General features: G+C 51.6%; 1 protein-coding gene and 1 long non-coding RNA gene across 3 annotated transcripts in view; one reads left to right on the top strand and one right to left on the bottom strand.

Annotated features, from left to right (window-relative positions):
• Positions 1-16,458, bottom strand: part of LOC142258003 (uncharacterized) — a 370,341-nt gene that overhangs the window by 115,313 nt on the left and 238,570 nt on the right. The gene's annotated exons all lie outside the window — the stretch shown is intronic.
• LRRC9 (leucine rich repeat containing 9) overlaps positions 1-16,458 on the top strand; it is a 267,576-nt gene that overhangs the window by 111,556 nt on the left and 139,562 nt on the right. For both annotated transcript variants that reach the window (XM_075330387.1, XM_075330386.1), the window contains exons 11-12: positions 1,134-1,310; positions 12,193-12,310. In XM_075330387.1, coding sequence (XP_075186502.1) covers positions 1,134-1,310; positions 12,193-12,310 — 295 coding nt within the window. The remainder of the gene's footprint in view (positions 1-1,133; positions 1,311-12,192; positions 12,311-16,458) is intronic.

Here is a 16,458-nt window from a genome sequence, read left to right as displayed (position 1 = left end):
GTTCCTCCCGCTCATCTCCGCCCCTCCGTTATGATTGAGTGGCCGCTTAATGACATCGCTGTGACGCCGAACGAACCTCTCCCTTAGAAAGGAGGCGGTTCGCCGGTCACAGCGACGTCGCTAGGCAGGTAAGTATGTGTGACGGGTCCACACGATTTTGTGCGCCACGGGCGGCGATTTTCCCGTGTCGCACAAATGATGGGGGTACGCACGAGATCGCAGCGTGTAAAGCGGCCTTAAGGCCGCGGTCACAGATTCAGTATTTGGTCAGTATTTCACATACGTATTTCTAAGCCAAAATCAGGAGTGGGTGAAAAATGCTAGAAGTGGTGCATGTCTGATTGTGCCACTCCTGGCAGTAAAATACTGACCAAATACTGAACATGTGAACATGGCTTAAAAATCGTATTAGGAGCAACTGGCACCAGGCAGATATCCTATGGAGATTTTTGCTGTGCTACCCCCATTAGTCCCCAGACATTATCCTGCCATTGGTTCTGGTGACCAGTTGAGCCATTAATCGGTCAACAGGACCCAACATGGATATATTAGCATACTAAGTGGCAGACGACCCCACTGACGAGCGGCAGGAGATTTCTCTGTCCTACTCACATGACTGGCAGCACAGACAGCGACGAGCCACGATGTCACCGGCATCTTTCGCGCTGTCAGTGTCACTTCCTAAATCAGAGCGATATCCTCTGATAGAGGAGACACGTAGCACTGGAGCGAGGAGTGTATGTAACACATGGGTGAGAGATCGGGACCCCTGCTCATCAGTTATTAATGGCTTATGGTAAGGAGAAAAACAGCAATTTTACACAACTGGAAAACTAGAAGACTTCTGTCAGGGTCACCAAAAGCAATCCGACAGATGTTCTGCATCACGAGGCCCAATATCCTTTGTATCCAAGTGCCTAAGTGCTTATCACCTCTACTGTATATGCGTATGTTGTTACGGTAAGTTATATTAAATCATATTTCCATATTATATATAGACAGAGGCAGCCGATTTCTCAATTCCCATCTGCACACACCTAATGCTGTCCCTTCCAGCAATAGTGTCCTCCTTGTTTGTCACATCAATATCTCCCGCCTCTTGAAATGTCACATTCTCTCTTTAATTTATGCAGGTTCAAGTCCTGTTATGATCTGATTTTATCACGCTTCTGTGCGTCAAACTTTAAAACATTGGGGATCACCGGAGTGAAGATAAATCGAGTAGTCAGAGTGCACAATCGGATCCTGCGATTCAGGTTTGAGGAAAAACTCCAGGATTACCTTGACACCGAAGATGGCAACGCCGCAGCGTAGGTTACTTACCACTGATGTCATCACATCCATTGTATAGGCACAAGGAGACTGTGGAGAAAAAGCGCAATAGGGTCTTATCTGGTATAACAGTAGATAAGAAAAATGAATGCACTCACCTATAGGGGTTGTGTAAGTCACAACTCCTATAAAGACGTAGTGGTACGGTGAATAGCCGCAGCCCCGCAGGATTAGATTCAATGTTAGAGGTACTTCTCACATAGCGAGATCGCTGCTGAGTCACGGTGTATGTGACGTACCAGTGACCTCATCAGCGATCTCACTGTATGTGACACTAAGCAGCGTCCTGGCCCCTGCTGTGAGATCTCTGATCGTTACACACTGTTCTGGTTCATTTTTTGCTCGTTGGTGTCCCGCTGTGCAGCACACATCGGCGTGTTTGACGGCGGAGACCAACAAGCACCGACTCTGTGTAAGCGGTGTACGCTGGTAACCAGGGTAAATATCGGATAACTAAGAAAAGCGCTTTGCTTGGTTACCAAATATATACCCTGGTTACCAGCGTACACCGCTTAGCGCTGGCTCCCTGCACACGTAACCAGGGGTACACATTGGGTTAGTAAGCAAAGCGCTTTGCTTAGTTACCCGATATTTACCCTGGCTACGTGTGCAGGGAGCCAGCTCTAAGCGGTGTACGCTGGTAACCAAGGTAAATATCGGGTAACCAAGCAAAGCGTTTTGCTTAGTTACCCGATATTTACCTGTGTTATCAAGCGCAGAGTCGCTGGTGGCTGGTCGCTGGTGAGATCTGCCTGATTGACAGCTCACCAGCAGCCATGTAGCGACGCACCAGCAATCCTGACCAGGTCATATCGTGGTCGGAATTGCTGGTACGTCGTTTAGTGAGACGGTACCCTTAGTGTGGAAGGATGGGTCTCATGCCGCGTTTATCACCATTCAAGAAGCAGATGCTTTTTAATCCATGTCCTTTATTCAAAAAGCATTTCTCTATCGTTTCATTGGGGGACACAGGACCATGGGTTATGCTGCTGTCACTAGGAGGCTGACACTAAGTAAACAGAAAAAGTTAGCTCCTCCCCAGCAGTATAACCCCTGAGCCGGAGGCGGGCTCAATCAGTTTTTTGCTTAGTGTCGTAGGAGGCTGATGTGGGCCGACTGGGCCCCCTTCAGCCACTTGATTTTTTGCGTATTTTTTTTTTTTTTTCATTTTTTCTCGGCGACGCTCGTCGCTTTCATCTGTGGTACTTTTCTGTTTCTGCAGGTATCGTACTTCTCTTCCTCAGCTCTCGCAGCCCGGTGGGTACCACTCCCTAGGGTCGCAGAGGTTTGAGTCTTTGGGCCCTCGCCCCCGTCCATTCCCGCGGTACCATTCCCTGGTGTGTTCGTGCGGGGCAGAATCTTCCTGGGCACCCCATCCGCTCTGCGGTATCACCCCAAAGGGCGCAAGGGGCTCGGCAAATAGGGACTGGACCACAGCGCGTCACGATCTGGATGGGGCCCGCAGCGCTGCTACGTTTTTTAGGGGTTTCTATCCCCACCAGGTCCACCTCCCTGCCTTCTTCAGCCGGCTCCCTGGTGCCCGCAGCCATCCCTTCTGCGAGCGGTGCACACAGGAGTATGTGCAGAGTCTCAGCCTGCACTCTTCAGCGCGCCGAGGATCAGGTAGGACACCCTCTCCTACCTTCTCCCCCTCGGGCGGCTGCAAAAATTTAGGCCCCGGTCTGGGCCTAGTCGCCGGGCACCCCCGCAACATCCGCGGAGCTCCCTGAAGACTCCTAGGCCGGGCAGTTTCGGATCGCTGCTGCGGCGCGGCAGCCTCAAATTTAGCCCCCGGCCTCGGCCGGGTCCGTGGGGTCCCAGGCCGCGACGCCGCCGCCTCGCGGCCAGGTACGCCGGCGCTGCCTCTGCCGTGTGGCAGCGTCATAATTTACCCCCCGGCTTCGGCCGGGTCCTCGGCGTCCTAGGCCGCGCCGCCGCCTCGCGGCCGGATCCGCCGGCGCTGCCTCTGCCCGCGCGGCAGCGTCATACCTTAGCCCCCGGCTTCAGCCGGGTCCTCGGCGTCCTAGGCCGCGACGCCGCCGCCTCGCGGCCGGGTCCGCCGGCGCTGCCTCTGCCGCGAGGCAGCGTCCAAATTTAGCCCCCGGCTGCGGCCTGGTACTCGGCGTCCCAGGCTGCGACGCCGCCGCCTTGCTGCCGGATCCGCCGGCGCTGCCTCTGCCCGCGCCAGCGCGGCAGCGTCAGAATTTTCCCCCCGGCTTCGGCCGGGTCCTCGGCGTCCTAGGCCGCGACGCCAGAGGCAGCGCCGGCTGATCCGGCCGCGAGGCGGCGGCGTCACCCCTTAGCCCCCCGCTTCAGCCGGGTCCTCGGCGTCCTAGGGCCGCGACGCCGCCGCCTCGCGGCCGGGTCCGCCGGCGCTGCCTCTGCCGCGAGGCAGCGTCCAAATTTAGCCCCCGGCTGCGGCCTGGTACTCGGCGTCCCAGGCTGCGCCGCCGCCGCCTCGCGGCCGGATCAGCCGGCGCTGCCTCTGGCCGCGCGGCGGCGTCATACCTTAGCCCCCGGCTTCAGCCGGGTCCTCGGCGTCCTAGGCCGCGACGCCGCCGCCTCACGTAAAAATTTAGCCCCCGGCTTCGGCCTGGTCCTCGGCGTCCCAGGCCCGCCTCCTGCGCAGCGCTATTGGCCGCCGGCCTCTCCTTCTCCGCCCTCCGCTCTGCCCCAAGCATCATCAGGGGGGTGGGGGATATTTTTTCCCGCTCCCTCAGCGTTCATTTTATTTAAAAGACAAAAAAAAAAAAAAAAAACAACAAAGATTATGGCAGACTCCCGGATCTGCGGATTGCTGAGGCTGCAGCAACTTTTTTCGGGGAAAAACAAAGCACACTCTTTTGGTAGTGTATATTTTTTTATATGGGTCGATTTTTTATTATAGATACGTGCACGATCTTTCATACATTGACTCCTACATTGCTTATGCGGGCACTTGTTTTTTCTATCACGTTTTTTAGTACATAGCGTTTCCAGCTCGACTTTTTAGTGATTTTGGGCCGGTAAGCCCAAGACTCGGTCCCCTTTTTTGTGAGTCAGTTTCAAGAAGATGTCAGTTTGCTGTTGACCCCTGCCGGCTTGTAACGCCCTGTCTCAGGCCACAACTCCCCTCGCTACGTCCCTCGGGTTCGTGCGCATGCGCCGCGTCTCCGGCCGATGCTCGGTCATACCATACATAGGACTGGCGCAATCCCCTCGGGGAGGGGAGTCCCGTACCAGGGACCTTTTCTCCTATGCTGGAAGCGGACCCGCCAGGTCTCGTCCTTGTGGCCCCCCAGTTTCCACTTATCCCCCAGGTCCAGACTGTCCTTCCTCTGGCAGTCTTCCGGCTCTGGGGTGATGGCCCAGGCTTCCACCTCCGCTGGATTCCGAGCAGGACCCGGATGTCTTGGCGCATGACGAATAGCCTGCTACAAATGGTGAGTCAAGCCGTAAGGCTACGCACAGCCCTCTTCTCTCCGTGCATGCAGGTCTCCCTTAAGACATTTGAAGCAGACCCTTATGTGCTCAGAGGACATCCAAAGCTCGCCGAGTTACCGCGGGCTCACAGACAACTACCAGACACGGAATTGACCAGCAGTAAGTCTTGTCATTGTCTTTTTTCCCTTCTCCAAGGCGATTTCGGAGAGAAGGGGCACACTATACTGGAGTCGCTAATGATCACAGACGGCAACCAGACACGGCGTTTACCAGCGGTAAGTCGTGTTATTGTCATTTCATCCCCCCCAAAGGGCTCTGGAGAATGGGGGCATGCCTCTTTCCAGGGAACAAGGTGGGGGCCACTGCGTGATCATGGATAATCCCCGGACGTGTTTTTTCCCAGTGGTAAGTCTGTTTATTTGTCTTGCCCCTTCTCGAAGGGGGCTCCGAAAGGAAGCGACACGCTACCCTTTATGCGACCCGCCTGGGTTCCTCGGGGCTTCTCGTCACTATCGTGCCGCTCCGCAGGGACTTCCCGGACACCATACGCAGCGGTCCACGTCCCACCTATGCCGACCCAGGGCTGGGTATCCTCTTGAGTGAGTACCCTCTTTTCACAAACCTGATGTCTGCCCGCTACTCGGCCTGAACCTCTAGCATCAGTGTTCCCACCATCGAGACCTCTGACTCGGGATCAGGAACGCAGATTCGATATCTAGGAAGTCGCTGACTTTTTTTCCAACTTTCGGGAACGCCCTTTCGGAGATAGGTCGAGTTTATCCCTAGACTACGTCAGGGTAGGCTACTCTCCCCCCTAGGCTACGTAAGAGAAGGGTATATCCCCTTCCCGGCATCGGCCCTGATGCACCAGGTTCGTTCCCTCACGCTAACCCGTCTGGAAGCCTTTATCCCTACAACAACCATCTCCGCCTTGCAGGGCTGCGGTCCGTTCCAGCCTTTCTAAAAACGCTTACAGGGATCACTGTCCCTACGTATCCTACCCTGCAGAGCTGCTAGGCTTTCTCTGCCCAGAACCGACCGGGAGGCCCAGAGTCTCCCTTCAAGAACCATCGCCTTGAGGCTCAGACCATCATCACCCTCTAGGAAGCTACCCCTTCCTTGCTACTAGGGTAGCTGGGCTACCGGAAGGAGCCCTCCCGGACCCGGTCCGGTCCATCATCCCTCAGGCACAGTATTCGAGCCGTTCAAGGGTGGCTACTCCTCACGCAGGAGTAGTTTTTTCCCTCCTGGCACAGAGTCCCGCGTGCCTTTTGCCTCCTGCGCCCGTTTCTTCCCTTCGGTTTTTTGGCTCCTTCACAGCCTGTGGTGGTGATAGCGACGGTGCACATACCAGATTTCATCCCGGACTCTCCAACGGAGCGCACTGAGGAACGGAGACAGGAAGGTTCCGTCTTCGCGGGTGACCCGCCAATCCCCTCCTAGCGGACCAGTCTTCGCAACCTAGAGAGTCGTCTCTCCTTCAACATTCCGGACTTCAGAGGCAGCTGGCTAGCACAGTTACAATTTCTTCTCTAGGTCGCGGTGACCCAGCCAGGTTGCAGCCGGACCATGCCGCAGCGGTGGTTACATCATCCACCAGGAAGTTGCAGAGAGTGTCATGGCAAGGGAAGAGGCCTAGAAGATCTTGCTCTGGGACGGGTCCCTTCGCTCGCTAATCTCGGCAGCACATCCCTAGCGTGGACGTTTAGACGGCCGATGTCCGCGGTAGGATGGACCTCGCGTAGGTAAAGGGCTCCAACGCGGAAATCACCAGCCAGATCTCTGGCGAAGGAAGACCTCCGGTCGTGGACCATTTTTGGCCTTCCGATCCAGATCTCAGTCAAGGGTGCTTAGAGTATGCACCTGCTCTGGACTAGATGTCGACGCCCTAGTCCGGTCGTGTAGCCTGTTCAGGCTCTCTTGTATCTGCCCGCGGCTTCCTATGATCTCGAGGGTTCTCAAGATGGACCAAGGCAAGCGATAGATCGGGAGTGACCCAGGCGAGCATAGTTTCACATCATTTACTCATCTCCTCGCCAATTCCCCGTGGCCCCTTCCAGACCGCAAAATTCTTCAGTGTCGGGGCCCCTCTATTCTGCCAGGGCTCAGAAGTCCCAAGTTACATGGCCTCATCAGTGGATCCCGGATGCTGGCTCGTCAGGACTGTGGGCAAGATGATGGCAGGCATTGAAGAGGGCCGGGAATCAAGTTTCCTCGAAGATTTATTTCAGCGTTCACTAGAGATGTGGGACCTGAATCCAGTGATGGGTTCGATCAAGGTTCCCCTTTTTTCTCTGCTCCCACCTGTTTTTTGATAGGTGGGCTCCTCGTGGCCATCGGGTTGTTACAGACGACATCAGGGCGGACAGCCCTCTTGTTGTTTTTTCCCCACTTTTCCGGCTCCGCCAGCAGGACAAGGGGGGGCTACATCCAGAACCTTTCGTTTCTGTCCAAGACACCTCGCTGTTTCCTTCCAGCAGAGGACTTTGGTTTTCGGTTTTTTCGGTTCTAGGCTCCTCTCTCGGCCTAAAAGGGGCATAGTTCGTTCCAGGGCTGGTGCGAGCCCTCAGTTTTTCGTGCCTGCCGGACACCATTTTTCGGTCTCACCGACCGTCAATCCATCCTTCCACCCTTGCCCAAGAAGCGTGTGCTGGCGCCAGGGGCCAGAATTTCACATGGATCCTTTCCTCCATATGTGCAGACTATCGCATGAGGGACGGACTTCCGCCGCGGTCTACCGGGCAAGGGGCACCCTCGAACGATTGAACTCCAGTCGTCGTTTGACCAGGGCCGCTCTAGCTGGCATACCTTGACTTTTTTCTACCAAGTTCACACCCAAGCTTCGGCAGAGGCCAGTCTTGGCGTAGGGTTTGCGGGTGGCATTGGCACACCTGTAACAACATTAGGCGCTTGTAGGTCTGGGTCAAGCCCAGCAAGGGGGAAGTGGCTTCCTTCCTATCTCCGGTGATGGTTTTTCTTCCCACCCAGGGACTGCTTTTGGACGTCCCATGGTCCTGTGTCCCCCAATGAAACGATAGAGAAAGAAGGATTTTTGTGTACTCACCGTAAAATCTCTTTCTCTGAGTCTTCATTGGGGGACACAGCACCCACCCTGCTTGTGTTTTTTGTTATATAGGACATGCCTGTTGCCCCAGTGCCTGTATTCCCAGGTCACTGGTCACACGAAGGATCGTCATAGTTTCTTACCTTGTTTTATTCAGGATTGTTTGGTTCTCCTCCTACTGCTTGTGCACTAAACTGATTGAGCCCGCCTCCGGCTCAGGGGTTATACTGCTGGGGAGGAGCTAACTTTTTCTGTTTACTTAGTGTCAGCCTCCTAGTGACAGCAGCATAACCCATGGTCCTGTGTCCCCCAATGAAGACTCAGAGAAAGAGATTTTACGGTGAGTACACAAAAATCCTTCTATACAGGTCTACGTGTTTCAAGGGTCTCAGTATTATTAAATTATCCTGTCATTCAAAATTGTCCTGAGGAAGGGGGGGCTGAGACCCTTGCAACGCGTAGACCTGTATATGCTTTTTGAATAAAGGACATGGATTAAAAAGCATCTGCTTCTTGAATGGTGATAAGCGCGGCATGAGACCCGTCTTTCTACACTAACATTGTATAGGGACAGGCATTGTTTTTGGGGTTTTTTTGCGGATATATCAAGCAAAAAATTGCATTACTGTGTATGCAACGGCTTATTTTTGGTTATTTTTACTCATGGGACCATACGGGGCATGGACCAGAGGCGTCCATTTTGGAGATATGTATCGTATACTACAATCTTAGTATGAGTGCACCCAAACCAGTGTACAACATAAAACAGATATATGCAATTAAGGGTATGTGCGCACGTGTACTCAATACATGCAGTTACGCTGCGTTCTGCACCGCAGCGTAACTGCATGCGTCCTGCGTCCCCTGCACAATCTATGGAGATTGTGCAGGGGCCGTGCGCACGTGGCATGTTAGAACGCAGCGATTCGGCTGCTTGCCGAATCGCTGCGTTCTAATAAGTGACATGTCACTTCTTTCGTGCGTTCTGCATGCTGTCTGTAGGGAGAGGCAGCATGCAGAGTGCACGAATCTGCCGGCACCATGCGCTTCAGAACGCAGCTTTTCAGCTGCGCTCTGAAGCGCACATCATTTTCGGTGCGGTGCAGAGCGCACACGTGTGCACATAGCCTAAAGGAGAAATGCAGGCAGTGTCTGCATGCACAAGCAGTGCAGTCTGGCAGTCATGTTTCCCTGTGAAATGCAGAAGGCGAAGCACTGATCAGGGTTGATACATACGTTCTCTGGAGCTTAGAGATGTGACTGTACCACCAACTGCGCTTATTACAGGCATCTGTCCCAACTTATTCTGACCTGTAGCAAGGCTATCCAGAGAGGAAAATTACAGCTCCATGGAATGTGTAAGAAGTACTTTATCGGGCAATTCATTGGAAACAGGAAACCATGGGTGTACGCTATGGTTATACCAGTGTGTGAATAATGGCTACACAAATGTAGAAAGCAGTAAAGGGGTTTTCTAAGCTTACGATATTGATGACCGATCTTATGGATATAAAGGATGGGTCATCAATATATGCCTAGTGCTGGACGAGCCGAGAAGTTATGGAACAGCACAGCTCCATTCACTGTTTAGTGGTTATTCTTGGTCCTGCAGATCAACTTCAATTGAAGTGAGTAGGCGCTAAGCAGCAGTGTCTGCTGAGCCACAGTACAGCTGATCGGTGGTGTTGGAGTTGGACCCCACCAATCCAATATTAATAACCTATTCCAAAAATAGAGCATCAATATTGTAAGACTGGAAAACCCAGCGGACGTCATTAGGAAATTTGTCAGTTTCCTGGGGTATAAAAGTTTTAAATATTAGAATTTTTATTGTGACTTTTGGTGTTTTTTTTTTTTTTTCTTGCCTTGGCATATTGAAAAGTGAGTGGGGCTTAGCGGGAGGAGACTGGTCCAATCACAGCTCAAATATCTTCACTACAATTTACACTAAAAAGTGATGTAAATTACAACAAAAACCTACTCCTGCTCATAGGAGAGAGATTTAAAGCGTTTTTCCGGTCTAAAATAAGTCTGCGGTCAGTCTGTGTCACTCTATGTGACTGCAGACTTATGAATCCTCCCCGAGTACACACTGTGTTCTGCGAGGATTTGATGTTTTCTGAGCCAGGAACGGTGGTCACGCAGCCACAATTGTGCGATATACCTGTTCCCAACTAGAACAGTCATGGCCTCACTCAATACAAATGTATTGAGCTAGGACGCGCCAACAGAACTGCCACGCCAGCTAGTCGGACGCACCTAATCCACCTCGTTAAAGAGCATTGCGAAACGGCCGTTGTCCTGTTTGTTCTCTGCTTCTCTCCCACACTGAATGTAATGCCGCAATAAAATTTTCCTATGGGATGGTGAGTGCCGCTATATTTATTTATACTTGCGTGTTGGACTCGGTCACACTCCATTAGCGTGCACCGCCGTTATCTCTCAGGTCAAAGCAAGGCGACGCAGCCCCATAATGGGTCTCTAGAGTGGATTACACAGTGACACAACTCCATGCTGTTGCCCAATCACAAGCTGAATCTGTAAAAAAGGGAAATCAATAATAAAAAAAGAATAAACCTAAGGTAGAAACGGGGCTGTGTCTGCCTCCTACGGACACTAAGCTTAAACTGACCTGCTCTGCTTAGGTTGGTCAGTGTATCGTACTGAGGAGGAGATAACTTTCTTGCCTAGTGTCAGCAGCATACACCCATGGTCTTCTGTGTTCCCCAGTGGAGCGATAGAGAAGACCCTTTAAAGGCTGCTTTACACACAACAATATCGCTAGCGATCTTGTTAGCGATGTGACATGCCCAGATCGTTGCTACGATTTGCCGAGTTCGCTCATAGGTCGTTTTGTAGCGGTCACACGTACACATCTCACAAACGACGCTATATCGTTCAGCGATATATTGTTTGACCAAAGCGGTCGTGTGGACACTGTCACACAACATTCCTCCCAACAATTCCGGCAATGACAGAGGCGTATAATTGTCCATAGCATACACCCTGGCGTGTGATTGCCTCGCCCTCTCCACGCCCCAACTTCCATACTGTCAGAATCTCCTCCGGTCTTCTGTTACGTGATTGTTTGTCTATGAAATAAAAGGCCGCATTTGCAGCTGCCCCGTGTAACGCAACCACCGGTACCGCACACGTGATCTGTTTTGTGTGTGTGTGTGTGTGTTTACGCCATTCTGTCTTCTCCAAGGTTTTTTTTTTTTGTTTACATTTTTTTAATTAAAAAAAAAACAAAAAACAACTAAAAAATAATAAAAAAAAAAACAACAAAAAACAGACGTGCGGCCAAAATGTGCTTACAGGTGTATGAACATGTGAACAATGCAGGATAGGGGCTCAGTGTTTTTTTACTCCGGAAGTATGCACAAAAACAAGGTCTAAAATTCATTTTAAAACAAATATGAATCTACCCAAAAGATGCAATCAACCAGGACAAAAGATAGTAGCCGAAAATGAAATAACACACACGTCACAGCAGAGCTCTGTAATGAAACGCACACAGGACCGCGGGCAGCCACAAAGGAAGTCAATGAAACTTTGTGTCCGCCTTATCAACCATGCCTGCCAAATCGTAACGCAGTTTGTACCACCAATCAGAGCGGAGGAGGCGTAACAACACGCCCGCGTCGCTGATGGACGCGCTAACGATGTTGTTCGTCATTGGCAGGGTGTCAAACGTAGCAATATGTCTGCTGCGTTCGAAACGACGAACAATATTTTGAAACTGAACGACGTGTCAATGATCAACGATTTTCGCCCTACTTGCGATAGTTCGGAGTCGCTCGTAGGTGTAACACGAAACGACGTCGCTAACGATGACGGAAGTGCGTCACGGAAGCCGTGACCCCCGACGACATATCGTCAGATAAATCGTAGCGTGTAACGGGGCCTTAACTCTTTCACTCCTGGTTTTGGCTTCCAAATACTGAAGTAAAAACTCCCCCGAATACTCAACGTGTGCACGTGGCCCAACAATGCTCAACTTTTCACCAGGCACCCACATAGGTCATTACCAGGGAAGGGTTTAGTTCGGCAGGGTGCAGACTTGCTGACTGTCACCCTTTACAGACTCCAGATATTTCAGGGGGTTTGTCGATCAGATGTGCAATAAATGTGTATGTTGTCTGTCTGCAGGTTATAATGAAAAAGGGGGCTGATGTATAAAAGCAATGCATGATGGTATAATCGTTTTTTGCCGTTTGTAAACATGGAGAAACAATTCTGCAGAAGAGCTGTGTACACTTTTTTTTTTTTTACCTAAGCAAAATTGCTTAATTTCTTATTTTAAGATGAATTACAGAAAATAAATTTGTTGTAAAAGCCTATTTAACATTCTCATTAACTTTGCCACTCAGGAACTACAAGAAAACGCTAGAATATCTTTTTTATACCTTGGATCCAAACATATCCATTAAAGAGAACAATCTCCTTCAAATTCTTGAAGATGGATTTAAAGTCACAAAAATGTCCCAGGTAAAAATATAAAATGAATAGTTTTTTGTTTTTTTTTAATGTGTGAATGGAGTTACGTGACACACTGGTGGCGCCATTGCTCTGTAAAGTTTGGCTTTCTTTTTCACTTTTCCACTATTGACCAGGTAAAGTTTTCAATTTAATTAAACATTTCCAGGAGGAACAACACAGAATGACTCAAGGAGCCGCTGTCATTCTGGAAGAGAAGCCTGTGATTCAGCGCCTGTATAAAATGTGCCATTATCTCATGACAATACGATATCTTCTCACAAACCCTGAGTCACATCACATTTATATGTATATTAGTGATGAGCAGGCACTAAAATGCTCGGGTGCTCAGTACTTGAAACTAGCAAGTCGGACACTGGTACTTTGAAGCCCAGCCATACAGTGGGCTTCATAGGAGATAGTGATGTAGCTATTTACTGTATTATTGTGGTATTGCATTACATAGACCCAAGTGATCTTATGATTGCAGGTTCAAATCCCCTAAGGGAACTAAAATGGAATAAGTATATTAAAAAATCAATTTTAAAAAAAATCTAATTGCTCACTGCCCTCTCCCCAAAAATAAGCAACTTTAAAAAAATAAATAAATTAATTAAAATAAAATATTCAGTATTGCTGCATCCATAAAAATCTGAGTCATCAAAGTATAAAAGTATTGCTTATAGTTGGTAAACGCCATATGGCTAAAAATATATATATATATATATATATATATATATATATATAGCTATATATATAATTGCCTTATTCTGTCTGTCTGTCTGTCTGTCTGTCTTGCTCCAAAATTGTGTCCTTACGGTGACACAAAGCTGATTGGTCGCTGGGCTCGCCATGGCCCCGCCCCCCGCACGGATTGGCTGCTCGCTCAGGCTCCGCCCGCACACGGATTGGCCGGCCGCTCGCCCAGGCTCCGCCCCCCCCACGGATTGGCCTCTCGCTCCGGCACCCTGCACGCATTGGCAACTCGACCACGCCCCGCCCCCTCACGCAATGCACGCTCGCTCTGGCCCCGCCCCCTGCACGCATTCCCCGAACCGACACGGAGCCACGACTCCCAGGTGAGTACTGTACCCCCGGGAGCCCACATCAGCGTACGCCGCCAACCCAGCCGACACATACCCTCGCATTGCTGGGGTTGCCGCCGTATGCTGGTGTGGGCTCCCGTGCGAGCGGGGGACGGGATACGCTGGTAACCATGGTAGCATAGTTACCAGCGCATCAAGGTCCTGCAGCGGTGGAACATACACACACACACATAACAACACACACACACACACATCAGATCACACTCACTCTCACACACACATCACATCGCATCCACACACTCACAACATCCTGGGATATCGCTTGCTTCTCGGCGGCGATACTGTGGTGTGACCTTCCAGGACCTGCCGGAGGATCACATGGCCAGAAGCATGTGGTATCTCCGGATGTTATGAGTGTGAGCGCGTATGTGCGATATCGTCAGTGTGTGTGTGTGTGTATGCGATCGGATGTGTGTGAGTGTGTTCTGATGTGTGAGTGTGTGTGTGTGAGTGTATGCGATCGGATCTGTGAGTATCGGCAGAGGAGCACGGCGTGCTGGGGGAGGCTGGGAGAAGAGAGGCTGATCATGGGGAAGGCTGGGAGGGGGAGACTGATGCTGGGGGAGGCTGGGAGGAGAGAGGCTGATGCTGGGGTAGGCTGATGCTGGGGTAGGCTGATGCTGTGGGAGGCTGGGAGGGTGTAGGCTGATGCTGGGGGAGGCTGAGAGGAGACAGGCTGATGCTGGGGGAGGCTGGGAGGAGAGAGGCTGATGCTGGGGGAGCCTGGGAGGGGGAGGCTGATGCTGGGGGAGGCTGGGAGGAGGGAGGCTGGGAGTAGAGAGGCTGATCCTGGGGAAGGCTGGGAGGGGGAGGCTGATGCTGGAGGAGGCTGGGAGGAGAGAGGCTGATGCTGGGGGAGGCTGGGAGGAGAGAGGCTGATGCTGGAGGAGGCTGGGAGGAGAGAGGCTGATGCTGGGGGAGGCTGGGAGGAGAGAGGCTGATGCTGGGGGAGGCTGGATGGCGAGAGGCTGATGCTGGGGGAGGCTGGGAGGGGGAGGCTGATGCTGGGGGAGGCTGGGAGGGGGAGGCTGATGCTGGGGGAGGCTGGGAGGGGGGAGGCTGACAGAAGAGAGGCTGATGCTGGGGGAGGCTGAGGCTGGGAGGAGAGAGAGGCTGATGCTGGGGACAGAGAGGCTGATGCTGGGGACAGAGAGGCTGATGCTGGGAGGAGAGAGGCTGATGCTGGGAGGAGAGAGGCTGATGCTGGGAGGAGAGAGGCTGATGCTGGGAGGAGAGAGGCTGATGCTGGGGGCAGAGAGGCTGATGCTGGGGGCAGAGAGGCTGATGCTGGGGGCAGAGAGGCTGATGCTGGTGCAGCATGGGGGATGGAGCACGATGGGGGGTGCGCAGCATGGGGGATGGAGCACGATGGGGAGTGCGCAGCATGGGGGATGGAGCACGTTTGGGAGTGCGCAGCATGGCGGATGGAGCACGTTTGGGAGTGCGCAGCATGGCGGATGGAGCACGATGGGGGGTGCGCAGCATGGGGGGATGGAGCACGATGGGAGGTGCACACCTCCCCCAACACACACACAACACACCACACACACACTGGGAACCACAAACACCGCCCTACACAGACACCCACACACACAGACAACGCTGCACACACACAACACCCAACACACAAACACCGCGGCATACATAAATATACGCACATACCACGCAACACACACACATTGCACAAAACATACCTCCCCCCAAAATACACCACACCCACATAAACCGCGCAACACACACAACGCTACAGACACACAGCGCTCCACAAACAACGCAACACACGCAACACACATACAACAACGCTCTCACCCCCCGCCACACCCAGACAACACCCAGAACATGTACAGCGCCCTACACAAACACTTGGTAACTACACACAACAACATCTATATATATATATATATATATATATATATATATATATATATATATATATATATAACAAAAATCATACATTAACTACACAATACGTAAATTCTAGAATACCCGATGCGTAGAAGCGGGCCACCTTCTAGTATTATATATATTCACTTTACCGGAACGCCAGAATAAATTGTTTAGTCACCTCACCTACAGTGCATTGCAAATCACAACCCCCTCCCACCTTGGCTTGTGCTTATGTTTTCACCCCTTTTGCTGTGAAGCCTCTAAACATTTCTGGTTCAAGTAATTACCTTCATAAATCACATGCTTCGTTAAAGGAAGTCCCCCTGTGTGCAATCTAAGGGGTACTTTACACGCTGCGACATCGCTACCGATATATCGTGAGGGTCATGTCATTATGTAGCGGTAGCGACATCACAGCGTGTAACACTAATGAGCGACGATCAACGATCGCATAATCGTTCCAAAACGGTGATCGTTGACACGTCATTCATTTCCTTAATATCGCTGCTGCCACTGCTATGATGTTGTTCGTCGTTCCTGCGGCATCACACATCGCTATGTGTGAAACCGCAGGAACAACGAACATCTCCATACCTGCATCCACCGGCAATGCGGAAGGAGGTGGGCGGGATGTTACGTCCCGCTCACCTCCGCCCCTCCACTTCTATTCGCCGGCCGCTTAGTGATGTCGCGGTGACGCCGAACGAACCTCCCCCTTGAGGGTGGGATTGTTCGGCGGTCACAGCGACGTCGCTGACAAGGTATGTGCGTGTGACGCTGCCGTAGCGATAATGTTCGCTACGGCAGCAATCACCAAATGTCGCACAAGTGATGGGAGCGGGAGCTATCGCGCTCGACATCGCTAGCAATCGCTAGCGATGTCGCAGCGTGTAAAGTACCCCTTAGTGTTTCGTGGTCTGTCAGTACATAGACAACTTTTCTGAAAGGCCACAACACCATTAAAGGGAATCTGTCAGCAGGTTTTTGCTATGTTTACTGAAGAGTACTAGTTTTTGGCCTGGGCGATGTACACACTGCAGCCCATCTTGCTGTAAGTAATAGTTATGTTTACTGAAGCCAGCATGCTGCAAAGGTTAATACAGGAAATTCAGGGATGCCTGTATTGTCACAGTTCTATCTGTTGTTTACTTGCTATGTTTGTAAGCA

The sequence above is a fragment of the Anomaloglossus baeobatrachus genome, chromosome 12 (assembly GCF_048569485.1).
Source record: "Anomaloglossus baeobatrachus isolate aAnoBae1 chromosome 12, aAnoBae1.hap1, whole genome shotgun sequence".
NCBI classification, from domain to species: domain Eukaryota; kingdom Metazoa; phylum Chordata; class Amphibia; order Anura; family Aromobatidae; genus Anomaloglossus; species Anomaloglossus baeobatrachus.
The sequence above is the reverse complement of the archived record's forward strand: the minus strand, read 5'-3'. Positions and strand labels throughout refer to the sequence as shown.